The sequence below is a fragment of the Apodemus sylvaticus genome, chromosome 2 (assembly GCF_947179515.1).
Source record: "Apodemus sylvaticus chromosome 2, mApoSyl1.1, whole genome shotgun sequence".
Taxonomy (NCBI): Eukaryota; Metazoa; Chordata; class Mammalia; order Rodentia; family Muridae; genus Apodemus; species Apodemus sylvaticus.
In genome coordinates this window covers 98,810,222-98,828,179 of record NC_067473.1, presented here as the reverse complement: position 1 = coordinate 98,828,179, position 17,958 = coordinate 98,810,222, and the positions used below count along the sequence as shown (strand labels likewise).

The window sequence follows — 17,958 nt, the reverse complement described above, 5'->3', positions numbered from 1 at the left end:
TAATGATAATCAAATTTGCCTAAAAAGTTTGCTATGCAGTAGACCAAATATTAGTATTTTGCAACAACCAATATAATTGCTTTTGGAATAAATATTTCATCAAGTTTTTTTATAAAATATTTTTATGATTCTGTCTTATAATTTTGTAATAACATAGCCAGAGATTCATAATAGGTTGTTCAAACTTTACTTGGAGATGAAGAAATATGAATTTACGTTAATGGTCCCTTTTTCCAAAGGACTGCTGTGAAACAGCCAACATTGACTTTTTTGTAAAGTTATTTATCCCTCATCAGTTGATTGTCCAGGGGATTGGGATTTGTATTCCCTTTGAGACTACTAAACAGACATTTAAGTTCTCCTGTGGCAAGCTTAAGGTGAGATCTTAACAAATTAACATTTTCTAAAAACTTTTGAAAATCATTTAAATCAAATAAACTATCTTTTCTTATTTGAGTTTTCTGTACCACAATTTGTTTAGGATATAACTGGTCCACTTGCCTGATAGTTTTTTAATTATAAATATGGATAAGTTAAAATCCTAAGCTGTGATTGAATTATAAACTGAAACTAATGGAACATAGGCAGTTTAACTATATTTTAAATTTTCTTTTGTAATATTAGATCATGCCCATAATTTTGAACAACAAAATTCAGTTTTAAACAATCTATTTTCTTAAAATTAATATCAAGAGCATTACTTTCACATACAAAGTTTGACTGCCAGTTCTTACTTATGAGTGTATGACAGTGTAGCTTTTAATGCATCAGTAAAGAGACATTGTTTTAAATTCTATCTTTTATAAGTCTAGTTTCTAGGATAAGAATTACATAAATATTATCTCAATTTAAAAGTATCTTTAGAGACCCGTTTTTCTGGGTTGGCTCATGTCACCTGTTCTTTAGAATGACTCCAACCCTGAGTTACCAATTTTAAGCTAATTTTCTGTTACCAATGTTATAAAATTTTAATCATATACAATAACTTATAATTCAATACTCTATAACTGAGACATGCAGAACCTATTTACGTCCCCAAAACCAGTCAGAAACAAAAGTGAAATGCCTCTATCTCTATATATACATATACATGTATATATTATATATATATATATATATATATATATATATATATATATATATATATATATATATATATATATATATAACAAGTATATATATTTACTTATTTAAACCAGACAAAAGTTTCTTACATTTTTTTACTGTAATTTTAAAAGAAAAGCACCTTGTCAATTGTTGAACCCAATCAACACAATCACAGAGGTTTCTCTAGGAAAAAACAACCAAAGATGTTAAAAAGTGTGTAGCCCCTGGTTCTGGAAAGACTCAGTGAAACAGTATTTGGCAAAACCAGAACGGGGAAGTGGGAAGGGGTGGGTGGGAGGACAGGGGAAGAGAAGGGGGCTTACGGGACTTTCGGGGAGTGGGGGGGGCTAGAAAAGGGGAAATCATTTGAAATGTAAATTATATATATATATATATATATATATATATATATATATATATATATATATATATATATATATATATATATATATATATATATATATAAAGAGCGGCTTGTGTAAATAACCAGCCCCTAGCCAGACTTCCTCAGCTGCATTTGTTTCCCAGCCACAGTGCAGGGTAACTTGCACAGTTTTTGCTGTGCAAATTGAGACTGCCTTTTAACAAACCAAACTAAATCAACGAACGGGTAGACAGCCAGAAGATAAAGTTTTAATCATTTTTTTAGCATAGAACACAGATAACAATCATTTAAACAACAAACATGAATTGACAGACATATGGTGCACCAAGGACAGACAATAGACAAAGAGGGAAGAGAACTTGATGTCCCAAAGAGATACAGACATCCTAACCAGAACTAAGGATATCTCCAGTAGGATCTAGAGAGGAAGCAGGATGTCTCCCACTTTCCTCTTGTACCCAGGAGACACCTGAAATAGCTTATAATCATTTTCCTTCCTTTGATACAATGTCCCAGACATGGAACAACTGCTTTTCTGAAACCTACTTTCTGTCTGTCTGCCTGCCTGTCTGTTTGTCTGTCTGCCTGCCTGCCTGCCTGCCTGCCTGCCTGCCTGTCTGTCTGTCTGTCTGTCTGTCTGTCTATCTGTCAGTCTGTGTGTGTGTGTGTGTGTGTGTGTGTGTGTCCCTCCCTCCCTCTCTCCCTCCTCTCTCTCTCTCCCTCTCTCCCTCCCCCCTCTCTTGTTCAAGACCTCTTTATCTACTACTTCTTCTGGGAATTCTTCCAGATAAGGGAGAGAATGCACAATGGCAGCTACTGATAGTTGCTCCCCAGTGCCCTGCTTTTCTAACCTCTCTAATTCTTCCTCAACATTATAACTTTTTTATTTTTATATTTACCATTCCTACTTCTAAGAGCCATGCACAGGATAAATATACTTGAGCTAAGAATTTTTCTAGCATCTTTTAAAATTTTTTCTTGTTTGGAGACTGTGATAACACATTTTGTTCTATACTATATTGTACTATACAATACTGTACAATACTATACTACTATACTAATTGTAAATATTTTTTGTGGCATCAAGTTTGTTTTTCTGGCTTATAATAATTAACAGTGTTTGATATTTGTTGAGGGAAACACTTTGTCCTTCAATCAAAACAATATGTTAACTGATCTCAAACATGTATTAAATAAAAATTAGTTGAAGACATATTTTGTTATTGTTACTCATTTTTGAGACAAAGTATCATGGCCTGTTAAACTGGGAAGTGGATTTTGATGTCACAAAATTCCACCTACCTCTTTCTAAGTACTGTAATCAATGGTATGGGCCATCACACCCAGCCTTGGTGACCATTGTGAAACAAAGAGATAGAAGATATTCACAAATAGTTGTTTGAGAACTCCAAATATCTCATATTAATTTGCATGTGAATACGTTCTTCCTAGCTTGCCTCTTGTGCCAAACTCTATAGTATGAGAACAGGTGTATCAGCTGTATCTGAGGAAAATCACTGCCTTGCATTTTTTTTTGCTAAGTATGTTGTTTCTTCACTGTGATAAGGCATTGTTACAAAAAGAGGATCATTTATTTTATCTCACAGTTTCAGTCCATGTTAGTCTTGCTTCACTGCTGTGGGTTAAAGGCAAGGCTGAATATCATGGAGAAAGTGGATGGCCAGAGACTGAATGATATTCAGCTCATCATTGAGGAAACCAGAGAAAGAGAAGGAGCCAAAGACAATCCATATTTGTTCCTTCCTTCCTTTGTTCCTTTGTTCCATCATTTATTCCTTCATTTCTTCATTTGTTCCTTCCTTCCTTCCTCCCTCCCTTCACCTTCTTCAATCCTCCCCCTAATTCAACCATAGGGGCCACTGACTGTAGTCCAATGGTTGAGTGTAAGTATTTGCATCTGTCTCAGTCAGCTGCTGGTAAGGCCTCTCAGAAGACAGTCGTGCTATGAACCTATCTGCAACCAACTCACAGAATATAAGAGGTTAAAAATGAAGGAAGGACTAGTGAGGATGCTTAAATGTCACTTAGAAAGGGAACAAAATGATCATGCAATGCAGAAAGAGGGATGAATCTGGGTGAAAGAGAGGATGAGGAGGGGGGAAAGAAGGGCAGAATCAGGAACTGGGGCTACAGGAGAGAAGCCAGAGAGTCAGGAGAATCAACGGAAATATAAAGCTGTTTAAGGTGAGGTGTAGGGTAACTTTTAGAAAGTCCTGGAGACCTAGCATAACAGAGACTCCCAGGACTCTTTATGGGGGTTCTTAGCCAAAATTATCAATAGTAGGGAGATGGACCCTGAAGAGACCACCTAGAGAAGTTAGACAGGGACCAGTGGAGGGATTGAGATATCCAATCACCTTCAAACGTTTTTGACCTAGAATTGTTCCTGTCTACAGACATGCAGGAACAAAAATGGAGCAGAATGAAGTCATGACTAACCAATGACAAACCTTACTTGTGATCCATCCCACAGGTAGGTGTGAAACCTTGTCACTATTACTGATCCTATATTATGCTTGCAGACAAGAGTGTAGCATTGCTGCCCTCTGGGAGGTTCTATTAGCTGCTGACTGAGGTAGATGCAGATACAACTAAGCATTGGACTGAGATTGAGCAGTCCTATAGAAGAGTTAGGTGAAGGATTGGAATAAATAAATGGAATGGTGTCGTGGTTTTAATATGCTTAACAACAGGAATGGTATTATTATGAGGTGTGGCCTTGTTGGAAGATGTGTGTCACTGTGAGGTTGAGCTTTGTTTGAGACCCTCCTCCTAACTGCCTGGAAACAGTCTTCTCCTGTTTGCCTTTGGAGCAAGGTGTAATACTCTAAGTCAATCCAGTGCTATGCTTCCTGCCTTGATGATCATGGACTGAGCATCTAAATCTGTAAACTATTCCCTATGAAATGTTGTTCTTTATAAGCATTGACGTGATCATGGTGTCTCTTAACCGCAATGGAAACCTTAACTAAGATAGATGGCAACACCATAGGAAGGCCAACAGTGTCAACTAACCTGGATACCTGGGAATTCACAAATCCTAAAACACCAACCAAAGAGAATACAGAGTCTGGTCCAAGGCTTCCAACATGTATGTAGCAGAAGACTGAGTTGTTTGGCCTCAGTAGGAGAGGGTACACCTAATCTTGCAGAGACTTTTACTCCAGAAATGTAGAATGCTGGGGAGGGAGTACCCTTTCAAAGGTGAAGGAGAGGGAGAATTGGGGAAGAACACTTCCTGGTGGGACTGGGAAGGGGGATAACATTTAAGATGTAAATAAATGAAATAATTAACTAATAAAATATCTATATAAAGTCAAACATAAGAAGACTATAATTAAATTAAACCATAAATCAAATGGACTTAGCAGAAATTCAAGAATGTCTAGTAAGTATACCCTTTCTTCTCAGTAGCTCTTGGAATTTTCCTCAAATTCTACCATGTATTAGGACATGAAGCAGGTCTCAACAATGATAGGAAAAGTAAATTAATATTGTGCATTCTGTAATACCATAATGTAATAAAGGTGGATATCAATAACTATAGAATGCATATGAAGCACACAGTGTCACAGAAAATAGTCATCATTATAGTGAATAGTAGTTTGTTTAAGGTGTAAATTAAGAAGGGAATTTTACAGTTCCTAAAATTGAGTGAAAATAAAATACAAAACTTCTAAAATCAGCCAGATCTCCCACACCTTTTCCCACAGGTTAATCCCAGGAATTTCCCTGACCTGATTATGTTACAACCCTACTCAGCAAAACAGACCTAGCCCTGGTCTTACAACCATTGTGACAAATTTGGTTGGTCACCCATGCCTGTGCAGCAAGCAAAGTGTAGGCTTCTGCCAGGACCATTCTTGCTTGCATATCCAGAAATTGAGCACTCCCACGTAACCTTCAACATCTTTTCTGAGCCATATCTAATCTGCCATTCAAGACTTGGAACAGAAACACCATTGCATGCCTATGAATGCTATATTTACCTGACTTATTTCCTCCCAAGTCATCTCAAGCCTTTAGACGTCAATAATGCCACACTCACTTCTGCCTCAACCTGTTTTGTGAATGTTAGCTTAGAACTAACAAATATCCACATGCTCAGATCTCATTGCAAGATTACCAGCACTTTTAAAGATCAATCAGGCATCTTTTCTCTAAAACCTACAAGTACTGTAGGGTTGTTCGTCAATGAGAATTACCTAGACGTATCACAGGACAGAGAATGTAAAATAACCACCATGAACTTTATAAGTGAATTCAAGAAGTTTAAAAAAGACATCAAGAAACAGCTATATGAATTTATGGAGAAAGATAAAGGAGAATAAACTCTCAAGTGATACTCAAAAAATAAAATATAAGGCTGAAGTAGTGGATAAAGACAATTTAAATTTAGGACTTGAGGAAGAAATTCAATAAGATTATAGAAACACTTTATTGCATGCCGGGGAATCCTTTGGATACATGCCCAGGAGAGGTATAGCAGGGTCCTCTGGAAGTCTCATGTCCAGTTTTCTGAGGAACCTCCGGATTGATTTCCACAGTGGTTGTACCATCTTACAGTCCCACCAGCAGTGGAGGAGTGTTCCTCTTTCTCCACATCCTCGCCAACACCTGCTGTCTCCTGAGTTTTTGACCTTAGTCATTCTGACTGACTTGAGAAGACTAACTTAGAAATACAAATTTTTGTATTTCTAGTATTGAAAAATCCAGTATCTTAACTATAAACAAAAGAAATCCTTGCAAGTATGAATCAGCTCATAGCATATCAACTTTTCTACCTCGTATGCCCACTGGCCACACTGGGCTGCTTCTCAGGTATGTGATTTTCATTGCTATTACATCTCCTGTTTCATCGCTGGCACTGTTATCAGTTTGCTGGTAGGATCCCTCTTCTTCCCTTAGCCTACAGAATCCAAGTCTAGGTGCAGTCTCAGAGTCAGGGATTTCTTATGGAACTTTTGGAAAAAAAGGAACACTTATATAGTGGATATCTTTTTTATATATGATCTCATCAATTATTTTTTTCTATTCTCTGGCCTTTTAAAAAATCATTAAATATTTTCTTTATTTAAATTCTAAATGTTATCCTCTTTCCAGATTTCTGCTCCAAACCCCGTTATCCCATTTCCCTTCCCCCTGCTTCTATGAGGGTTTTCCTTCCACCTACCCACTCACCCACCTACCCACCAACTTCTGCCTCCCTGCCCTTGCATTCCCCTACACTGGGGCATCAAGCTGTCACAGGACCAAGGGCCTTTCCTGCCATTGATGTCCAACAATTCATCCTTTGCTACATATATATCTGGAGCCATGGGTCACTCATTGTGTACTCTTTGGTGCTTTCATCCCTTGGAGTTCTGATTGATGTTATTGTTCTTCCTATGGACCTACAAACTCCTTCAGCTCCTTCAGTTCACTATTGGTGACCCTATGCTTGGTCCAATGGTTGGCTGAGAGCATACACCTTTGAGTTTTTCAGGCTCTGTCACAGCCTCTTAAGATAGGCTCCTGCCAACATGTTCTTCTTGACATCAATGATAGTGTCTGGGTTTGGCAACTGTATATGAGATAGATCCCCAGGTGTAGTAGTCTCAGGATGATCTTTCCTTCAGTGTCTGCTTCATGCTTTGTCTCTGTATCTCCTCCATGGTTAGTTTTTTTCTCCCTTGTAAGAAGGACCAAAATATCCACCCTTTGCTCTTCCTTCTTATTGAGCATCATGTGGTGTGTGAATTTTATCTTGGATATTCTGAACTTTCCATGTTTGTTCTTTTGTGAATGGGTTCTCTCACTATGGATGATATTTTCTAGTTTCATCCATTTGCCTAAGAATTTCATGAACTCATTTTTTAAATAGTTGAGTAGCATTCCATTGTGTAAATGTACCACATTTTCTGTATCCATTCCTCTGTTGAAGGACATCTGGGTTCTTTCCAACTTCTTGCTGTTACAATTAAGGCTGCTATGAACATAGTGGAGCATATGTCCTTGTTATATGTTGGAACATCTGTTGGGTTTTTATTTGTTTTCTGACTGTAGAGACTGAGATATTAGATACTCCCCACCCTGAATATGACCCCGTGGGACAGATCTTCTGTTTTCAGAGTATCTTGTTGGCTCAGCATTTGTTTTTGGACTAGTGTAAAGGGGTGACTGCTTATCTACAATGATCTCTGTTCCCTGCTTATGTCTGTTTTGATCTGAGCTCCTGAGGACATTTATAGATTTGTCTTGAATGCTACTTAATGGTGTAAATCCCCCTTTTAAAAAAGAAAAAGCCATACCCTTTCAGTATTGTATAAAATCGAATAATTTCTCTTTATGCTAAGGATCACAATATGATCCTTCACAAAAAAGTTTCTTCAAAACTTAGATATTGTTGAGATTTCAATGTATTCATAAAATTCTCATAATCTTTACAACAGAACATCTAGAGAGTATTTCTTTTTGTATTACTGTATTTAAAATTTGCTTATTTTTATGTTTTTATGAGATTTGGAGATAGAGAGAGGGAAGAGAGAGATAAAGATGGTTAAAGAATGTAAACTTGGGATAGATCATGCATATCTTTCTAGGTCTGAGTGACCTCACTCAGGAAGACATTCTCTATTTCCACACATTTGCCAGCAAATTTCGTCATATCTTTGTTTTTAATAGCTGAACAGTATTCTAATTTGTAGATGTACCACATTATTTTTATACATTCTTCAGCTATGGGACATCTTGGTTGTTTCCAGTTTCTGGCTATTAAAGCTGCTGTGGACATAGATGAGTATGTGTCCTTATGGTATGGTGGAGCATCTTTTGGGGATATTCTCAGGAGTGGAATAACTGGGTCGTGGATAGAGCTATTCTCCATTTTCTAAGAAACTACCAAATTGATTTTCAATGTGGTTTTACAAGTTTGCATTCCCACCAACAATGGAGGAGTGTTCTCCCTTCTCCATATCCTTGCTAGCATGTGCTGTTCGCTTTTGCTTAAGTCTTTTTTTTTTTAAATTTACTTTTTGTTCTTCTCTTTCATAATTGGTTGTTTTTTAAATTTTATTTGATATATTTTTATTTACATTTCAAATGATTTCCCCTTTTCTGGTTCCCCACTCCCCAAAAGTCACATAAGCCCCCTTCCCTCCCTCTGTTCCCCTACCCATCCCTTTCCACTTCCCTGTTCTGGTTTTGTCTTATACTGCTACACAGGGTCTTTCCAGAACTAGGGGCCACTCCTCCATTCTTCTTGTACCTCATTTGAAGTGTGGATTATGTTTTGCATATTCAAGTTTTCCAAGCTAATATCCACTTATTAGTGAGTGCATGCCATGACTGGTCTTTTGAGACTGGGTTACCTCACTTAGTATGATTTTCTCCAGCTTCATCCATTTGCCTAAGAATTTCATGAATTCATTGTTTCTAATGGCTGAATAGTACTCCATTGTGTAGATATACCACATTTTTTGCATCCATTCTTCTGTTGAGGGATACCTGTGTTCTTTCCAGCTTCTGGCTATTATAAATAGGGCTGTTATGAACATAGTGGAACATGTATCCTTATTACATGCTGGGGACTCCTCTAGGTATATGCCCAGGAGTGGTATAGCAGGATCTTTCAGAAGTGACATGCCCAGTTTTCTGAGGGACTGCCAGACTGATTTCCAGAGTGGTTGTACTAATTTGCAACCCCACCAGCAGTGGAGGAGTGTTCCTCTTTCTCTACATCCTCGCCAACATCTGCTGTCTCCTGAGTTTTTAATCTTAGCCATTCTGACTGGTGTAAGGTGAAATCTCAGGGTTGTTTTGATTTGCATTTCCCTGATGACTAGTGAAGTTGAGCATTTTTTAAGATGCTTCTCCACCATCCGAAGTTCTTCAGGTAAGAATTCTTTGTTTAACTCTGTACTCCATTTTTAATAGGGTTATTTGGTTTTCTGGGTTCTTTGTATATATTGGATATTAGCCCTCTGTCAGATGTAGGGTTGGTGAAGATCTTTTCCCAATTTGTTGGTTGCCGATTTGTCCTTTTGATGGTGTCCTTTGCTTTACAGAAACTTTGTAATGTTATGAGGTCCCATTTGTGAATTCTTGATCTTAGAGTATAAGCTATTGGTGTTCTGTTCAGGAACTTTCCCCCTGTACCGATGTCCTCAAAGGTCTTCCCCTGTTTCTTTTCTATTAGCTTCAGAATGTCTGGCTTTATATGGAGGTCCTTGGTCCATTTGGAGTTGAGCATAGTACAAGGAGATAAGGATGGTTCAATTTGCATTCTTCTGCATGCTGACCTCCAGTTGAACCAGCACCACATGTTGAAAAGGCTATCTTTTTGCCATTGGATGTTTTCAGCCACTTTGTCCAGGATCAAGTGGCCATAGGTGTGTGGGTTCATTTCTGGATCTTCAATCCTGTTCCACTGATCTGCCTGCCTGTCACTGTACCAATACCATGCAGTTTTTAACACTATTGCTCTGTAATATTGCTTGAGGTCATGGATACTGATTCCCCCAGAATTTCTTTTGTTGTTGAGAATAGTTTTAGCTATCCTGGGTTTTTTGTTATTCCAGATGGATTTGAGAATTGCTCTTTCTAACTCTATGAAGAATTGAGTTGGGATTTTGATGGGTATTGCATTGAATCTGTATATTGCTTTTGGCAAAATGGCCTTTTTAAGTATATTAATCCTGCCGATCCATGAGCATGGGAGGTTTTTCCATTTTTTGAGGTCTTCCTCCATTTCCTTCTTCAGAGTCTTGAAGTTCTTGTCATATAGATCTTTCACAAGTTTGGTAAGAGTCACCCCAAGATACTTTATACTGAGTGCGTAGGTTTGGTGAAGTGGGGTTTGGAAGATGGAGACATCCTCTTGGAGACTGGGAGAAGAGGTATGGCATGGGGAGCAATAAGAGGGTTGACCTGGATAGGTTGGAAGGTGATAAAATCTGGACTGTAAAAAATGTTTAATTGGTTTATGGGACATAAACATATGGGGAGGGGGGATCCGGGAAAGGGGAAATCATTTGGAATGTAAACAAAGAATATAGAAAATAAAAATATTTAAAAAATGTTTAATTAAATAAAAAGTTTTGAATTAAAAAGAATAATAAATATAAATTCTATAATTTAAATAATCATATACAAATACATTTATTGTTGGGTATGTATGCACACATCTCTCTCTGTCTCTCTGTCTCTGTCTCTGTCTCTCTCTCTCTGTGTGTGTGTGTGTGTGTGTGTGTGTGTGTGTGTGTAAGTAAAAAAAAACAGATAACCTGTGGAACTTAGTTCTTTCTTTTCACTTCATAGTATAGTATCTGGGAATCAAACTCAGGTCATCAGTTTTTCAGTAACCTTTACCTTACCTGGTAATTGAGTAAAATTGCCAGCCTGAGGTACTAGTTTTTTGCTTGACAGATTTATTTAATTTAAATTGTGCGTATATATCTGTGGAGGGGCATAGGTATATGTAAAAGTGGGGTATCAAAACAATCAGAAGAGGGCATCAGATTTTACAGAGCTGGAGTTACAGGAGTTTTTTGATCTAGTTGAAGTGGGTGCAGGGTACCAAACCAGAGCAGGAAACAGCATTTTTCCTTCTAGTATCCTTTGTAGGGTTGGGTTAGTAGAAAGATTTTTTTAAATTTGGTTTTATCATGGAATATCTTGGTTTCTCCATGTATGGTGGTTGAAAGGTGGGTATAGTAGCTTGGGCTGGCATTTGTGTTCTCTTTGTGCCTGTATGACATCTGTTCATGATTCTCTGACTTTTAGATTCTATGTTGAGGAATCTGGTGTAATTCTGACAGGTCTTCCTTTATGTTACTTTGCCTTTCTCTCTTCAAGCTTTTAACATTTTCTTTGTTCTGTGCATTTAGTGCTTTGATTATTATGTGACAGGATTTTCTTCTTTACTTGGTGTTCTGTAGGCTTGTACATTATGATACATCTCTTTAGGTTATGGACAGTTTCTTCTATGATTTTGCTAAAGATGTTTCCCGGATCTGTAATCTGTGAATCTTCACTCTATCCTATTTCTATTATTCTTAGGTTTGATCATTTTATTGAGTCCTAAGTTTCCTGGATGGTTTGGGTTAGGAGATTTTTAGGATTTGTATTTTCTTTGACTGTTGTGACAATATCATCTATGGTATTTTCTATGCCTGGGTTTCTCTCGTCTATCTCTTGTATTCTGTTGGTGAACGCGAAACTTCCTGAGTTTTGCAGGAAATTGGATTGAACTAGAAAATATCATCCCAAGTTAGATAATTCAGACCCAAAATCACATGTATGGTATGTACTCACTAGTAAGTGAAAATTGTCAAAAAAGTACAGAAAACACAAGATACGGTACACAGAACTCAAAAAGGTCAGCAAGCTGAAGGGCTCAAGTGAGGATGCCTCAATCCCACTTGGGAGGGAGAAGAAAGCAATTATAATGGAGGAGAGAGAGAGGGACTCAGGTGGGAAAGGGGATGGGGGAAGAGAGGAAGATGATCTATTATTGGGTGGGGGAAAAGAACTGAAGCCCTGAGGGCCAGCAGAAAGAATGGAAACAGGTAACCTCAGGAGGTAGGAGATAGGGGGACCATCCAGAATGTACCAGAGATCTGGGAGGTGAAAGAATCAGGACTCAAATGGAGGGACCTTAGATAAAATGCCCTATAGTAGGGAGAGGAAACTTACAGAGCCAACCACCAGCAGAAAGAAAGGGCATCAGGAGAGGGACATAATTGTTCCTGTCTGAACAAACTGCAGAGATGAAAATGGAGAGGAGCCTGAGGAAAAGGGGGTCCAACGATAGGCCCAAAGTGAGATCCAGCTCATGGGGAGGCCCTAAGCCCTGACACTATTACTGATGCTATGGAACACTCACAAAAAATGACTTATCATGACTGCCCTCTGAAAGAACCAACAAAAATCTGAAAGAGTCAGATGCAGATATTTGCACCAAACCAATGGACAGATGCATCTGAGCCCTGTGTTTTATTAACGAAATTCTGGCAGAAGTTGAGGAGGAGGATGACCCTGTAGAAGGAGGAGGGGGTTCTCAACTAATATGAACCCCCAGATCTATAAGACACTGAGCCACAAACCAGGCAGCATACACCAGTTGACATGATGCCCCCAACACATATACAGCAGAGGACTGCCAGGTCTGGGTTCAGTCAGAGAAGATGCACCTTAACCTCAAGAGACTGGAGGACCCAGAGAGTTTAGTGGTTTGGTGGGGGTGGGAAGGAGGTATGGGATGGGGAACATTTAGAGGATGGACAGGGAGGGGAATAAAATCTAGAGTGTAATTACAAAAAGGATTAAACAAAATTAAATAAGTATATAAAACAAGAGAAAACTAAGCTGTAACAAACAAACACCTTTCAATCACTATCTGTAGCTCTGTCCTCTTTCCTATGTTTTCTATCTCCTGCGATCCTATTTTTATTTAACTTTTTTTTTTTTAAGATTTACTTTTTTTTTATATGTGAGTATACTGTAGCTGTCTTCAATTGCACCAGAAGAGGGCATCAGGCTTCATTACGGTTGCTTGTGAGCCACCATATGGGTGCTGGGATTTGAACTCAGGATCTTCACACAAGAAATCAGTGCTATTAACCACTGAGCCATCACTCTAGCCCCTCTTTTATTGTTTTCATCTTAATTTTTAGGTCTTCGCCCATTTGTTTCAATTCCTGAACTGGCTTGATTGCATTTTCTTGTATGTCCTTAAGGGATTTGTTTCCTCTTTAAGGGCTTCTACCTGTTTGCCTGTGTTTTCCTGTATTTCTTTAATGGAGTTATTTATATCCCCTTTAAAGGCCTCTATCATCTTCACAACATGAGATTTTAGATCAGATCCTCATTTTTCAGGTGTGTTAGGGTATCCAGGGCTTGCTGTGTTAGGACAACTCTGAATGCTGTCTCCTGGGTAGACTGGAAACACAGCACAGTGGCACAGCTAGCCTGACCCACGTAGATGCTGCTGCTGAAACAGGAGTGCAGGGCTGTCAGCCTGCTGCAGAAGCTGACCAGAAGTGGCACTGAGTGAGTCCTGTGGTGGTGGCTGCAAGGACTGACCTCCACATTTTTCTTACTCAATATTCCTTCTCTTCTGCATCCTTTTCTTCCTTTCCCCTCTTATTACCTTCCACTTCTTTCTTTCCTTTCTTCTTTTCCACTTCCCCTGTTTATTTTGTTGTTGTTGCTGTTGTTGTTGTATAATATTTATTTCTCCTCAGGATTGAACCAAGGATAGTTGTACTATTATTTGTGTAAAACTCATCTGTTGATTTTTAATGGAAGCCTGTCATGAGAGCATCTACACACTTGTGGTTTCAGAGCTTTAACTTGGTCCTTGAACTTCTATGTTGACTTCCTTCCCAGTGATTACTTCCTGTCTTTGATAGTACTTTTGTCTGTTGATTTGACCTGCATGCTCTCACACAGCTGTATCCAGGCAATTTGCTTCCTTATTTGATTACTGCTTTGCATACATCCCTAGAGGCCAGCCCAGCTACCCATGATTTATAAACCAGGCCTTTGCCTTGAGATCTGAAATTCCCCAGAGCAGCATGGGCATCAAGATGAAGTCACAGACTCAGGTGTCCATATTCCTGTTGCTCTGGTTGTCTGGTGAGGCATTTAAAAGTATTATAATATCTTAAATGTAATTCATTTGTAGAGAAATAGCTATTTCCTATAGGAAGCCAATAGTGTGCAAGCAATGCCATTAGAAAGGACAGTTTGGATTCTAAGATTTGTATCACAATGACTTTGTATAAGTGTATAGTCAATATCTATTTCTGATTGCAGGTGTTGATGGAGACATTGTGATGACCCAGTCTCACAAAACCTTGTCCACATCAGTAGGAGACAGGGTCACCATCAGCTGCAAGGCTAGTCAGAATGTGGGTACTGCTGTAGCCTGGTATCAACAGAATCCAGGGCATTCTCCTAAACTGCTGATAGCCGGGGCATCCAACCGTTTCACTGGGGTCCCTGATCGCTTCACAGGAAGTGGATCTGGGACAGATTTTACTCTCACCATCAGCAGTGTGCAGGCAGAAGACCTGGCAGTTTATTACTGCCAGCAGTATAGCAGCTATCCTCCCACAGTGCTTCAGCCTCCTACACAAACCTCCTCTGAGATTCTAACCAGCTGGCTGCACCACACATCCACAGACCTACACACTTCCCCTCTGCCTGCAGCTGCTAAGCCTAACTGTTGCAAAGTTTGAAAAAACATTAATGAACAGATCCTTTGACTTGGAAGGTCCTTATGGCAAAACCAATGTAAAGAATTGTATCTTTTTAAAAATTTCTCATGCTTAGAATCTGGGTTTTAACATGACAAATTAATTATCCTATATTCTGGAATGAAAAGTTCCAATGTGAGTTTCCATGAGCTAAATCAAGAGCCTGTCAGGCTATATTCCCACCTGAAGATACAGAAGAGTCCTTGGCTTTTGCTTAGCTCAGCTCTGAGGTCTCCTTCACTTCTGGACTTTTGGCATTTTCCCTCAATTTGTCCTTTTGGTTAACTTCATTTATTTGCATATATAAAGTTGAGTTTCATAAAGGAAATATATCAAAAGTATTTCATGTATTTTGACATCATCATTCCCCTTGTTTCTTCTTTCTGTCACCACCTTCCCTTCCAACTAACATACTTACAATCCCTAGTCTTCCACCTATTTCTTTGTGACATACACATGTGCCCACTCAGATGAGCGTGCATGTGTGTGTGTGTGCATCCTTGTTATTTGTTTTTCAGAGAAGGTATCATGGCCTGCTAAACTGGGAAGTGGATGTTGATCTCACAAAATTCCACCTACCTCTTTATAAGCACTGTGATCAATAGTATGGGCCATCACACCCAGCCTTGGGTACTATTGTGAAACACAGAGATAGAGCATGTTCACAAATAGTTGTTTGAGAACTACAAGTATTGTACAATAATTTGCATGTGAATAACCTGGACATTTCCCAATATTATCATAATACTGGAGTATTTATCTTCAGCTGTCTGGTCTAGAGTGATTGATAGACATTTTGTGATGCAGGAGTTTTGGAAAACTTGCTTACCCTGTGGTTGGCAGAGGTAGGCATTTGTCTTTTCTGTGCCCATTTGTTCTTTCTAGATATCATTTTGTCTGCAGATAAAGTTTGGGCATTTTCTTTGCCCAGTGGTTAGCTAGCCACAAATTGATGCAACTCCATGTGGAAGTCTTTTTATGTTTATCACCTTCCAAGTAGAATGTAATGCTACCATGTCTCAATGTCAAAAATATTTAAATTAATGAAAATATTTTTAAATGTCATATTGTATGAGTCTCTGAAGTTTTTGAATACCATTTGTCCATTCATAACATATATGAACAAGCAAACATTGCCTGCCTCCAACTACCTATTAACTATACAAACCAGAATATATACAAACTAATATCTGAAATGACAATGGGATTCATTGACTGAGTATTAACTTGCATTACTTAATTTTCCTTATCACATTATAATAGCAGCTTTCAAAACACTTGGACTAAACCTTGTATTTTTAAATGAGTTGCACAGCCATAATACCCACACAAGAGTAGAAACATACATATAACAAACTTAGTCTTAAATTTGTTTTTTTTTTTATATTTTATTTTATTTTTTTATTTACATTGCAAATGATTTCCCCTTTTCTGGGTCCCCACTCCCCACAAGTCCCATAAGCCCTCTTCCATCCCCCTATTCTTCCATCCACCCTTTCCCACTTCCCTGTTCTGGAATTCCCCTATACTCTTGCTCTGAGTCTTTCCAGAACCAGGGACCACTCCTCCATTCTTTTTGGACATCATTTAATTTGTGGATTATGTCCTGGATATTCAAAGTTTCTAAGCTAATATCCACTTATCAGTGAGTACATACCATGATTGATCTTTTGAGACTGGGTTACCTCACTTAGTATGATGTTCTCCAGCTCCATCCATTTGTCTAAGAATTTCATGAATTCATTGTTTCTAATGGCTGAATAGTACTCCATTGTGTAAGTATACTACATTTTTTTGTATCCATTCCTCCGTTGAAGGACATCTAGGTTCTTTCCAGCTTCTGGCTACTACAAATAGGGCTGCTATGAACATAGTGGAGCACGTGTCCTTATTGCATGCTGAAGAATCCTGTGGATATATGCCCAGTAGTGGTATAACAGGGTCCTCAGGAAGTGACATTCCCAGTTTTCTGAGGAACCACCAGACTGATTTCCATAATGGTTGCAACATCTTGCAATCCCACCAGCAGTGGAGGAATGTTCCTCTTTCTCCACATCCTTGCCAACACCTGCTGTCTTCTCAGTTTTTGACCTTAGCCATTCTGACTGGTGTGAGGTGAAATCTCAGGGTTGTTTTGATTTGCATTTCCCTAATGATTAATGATGTTGAACATTTCTTAAGGTGTTTCTCAGCTCTCCGAAGTTCTTCATGGGAAAATTCTTTGTTTAGCTCTGTACCCCACTTTTTAATGGGGTTATTTGGATCTCTGGGTTCTACTTTCTTTAGTTCTTTGTATATATTAGATATTAGCCCTCTGTCGGATTTAGGGTTGGTGAAGATTCTTTCCCAGTCTGTTGGTTGACATTTTGTCCTTTTGACGGTATCTTTTACCTTACAGAAACTTTGTAGTTTTATGAGGTCCCATTTGTAAATTCTTGATCTTAGAGCATAAGCTATTGGTGTTCTATTCAGGAACTTTTCCCCTGTGCCCATGTCCTTCAGGGTCTTCCCCAGTTTTTTTTTAAATTAGTTTCAGTGTGTCAGGTTTTATGTGGAGGTCCTTGATCCATTTGGAGTTGAGCTTGGTACAAGGAGATAAGAATGGATCGATGCGCATTCTTCTGCATACTGACTTCCAATTGAACCAGCACCATTTGTTGAAAAGACTATCTTTTTTCCACTGGATCCTTTCAGCCCCTTTGTCGAAGACCAAGTGACCATAGGTGTGTTGGTTCTTTTCTGGGTCTTCAATCCTATTCCATTGATCCGCTTGCCTGATATTGTACCAATACCATGCAGTTTTTATCACTATTGCTCTGTAGTAGAGTTTAAAGTCTGGGATATTGAATTCCCCTGAAGTTCTTTTACTGTTGAGAATAGATTTAGCTATCCTGGGTTTTTTGTTATTCCAGATGAATTTGAGAATTGCTCTTTCTAGCTCCATGAAGAACTGGGTTGGGATTTTTATGAGAATAGCATTGAATCTGTAGATTGCCTTTGGCAAGATGGCCATTTGAACTATATTAATCCTGCCAATCCATGAGCATGGAAGGTTTTTCCATTTTATGAGATCTTTGATTTCCTTCTTCAGAGATCTGAAGTTCTTGTCATATAGGTCTTTCACTTGTTAGGTTAGAGTCACCCCAAGATAATTTATGCTGTTTGTAGCTATTGTGAAGGGAGTCATTTCCCTAATTTCTTTCT

The 17,958-nt window shown here is 38.5% G+C and overlaps 1 gene segment (V, D, J or C); it reads left to right on the top strand.

Moving 5' to 3' along the window:
* The first annotated feature begins 14,018 nt into the window (after window positions 1-14,018).
* Window positions 14,019-14,751, top strand: LOC127677150 (immunoglobulin kappa chain variable 6-17-like). The segment is given in 2 exon segments: window positions 14,019-14,131; window positions 14,312-14,751. Coding segments are annotated over 2 exon segments (486 nt in total).
* Window positions 14,752-17,958: the final 3,207 nt, after the last annotated feature.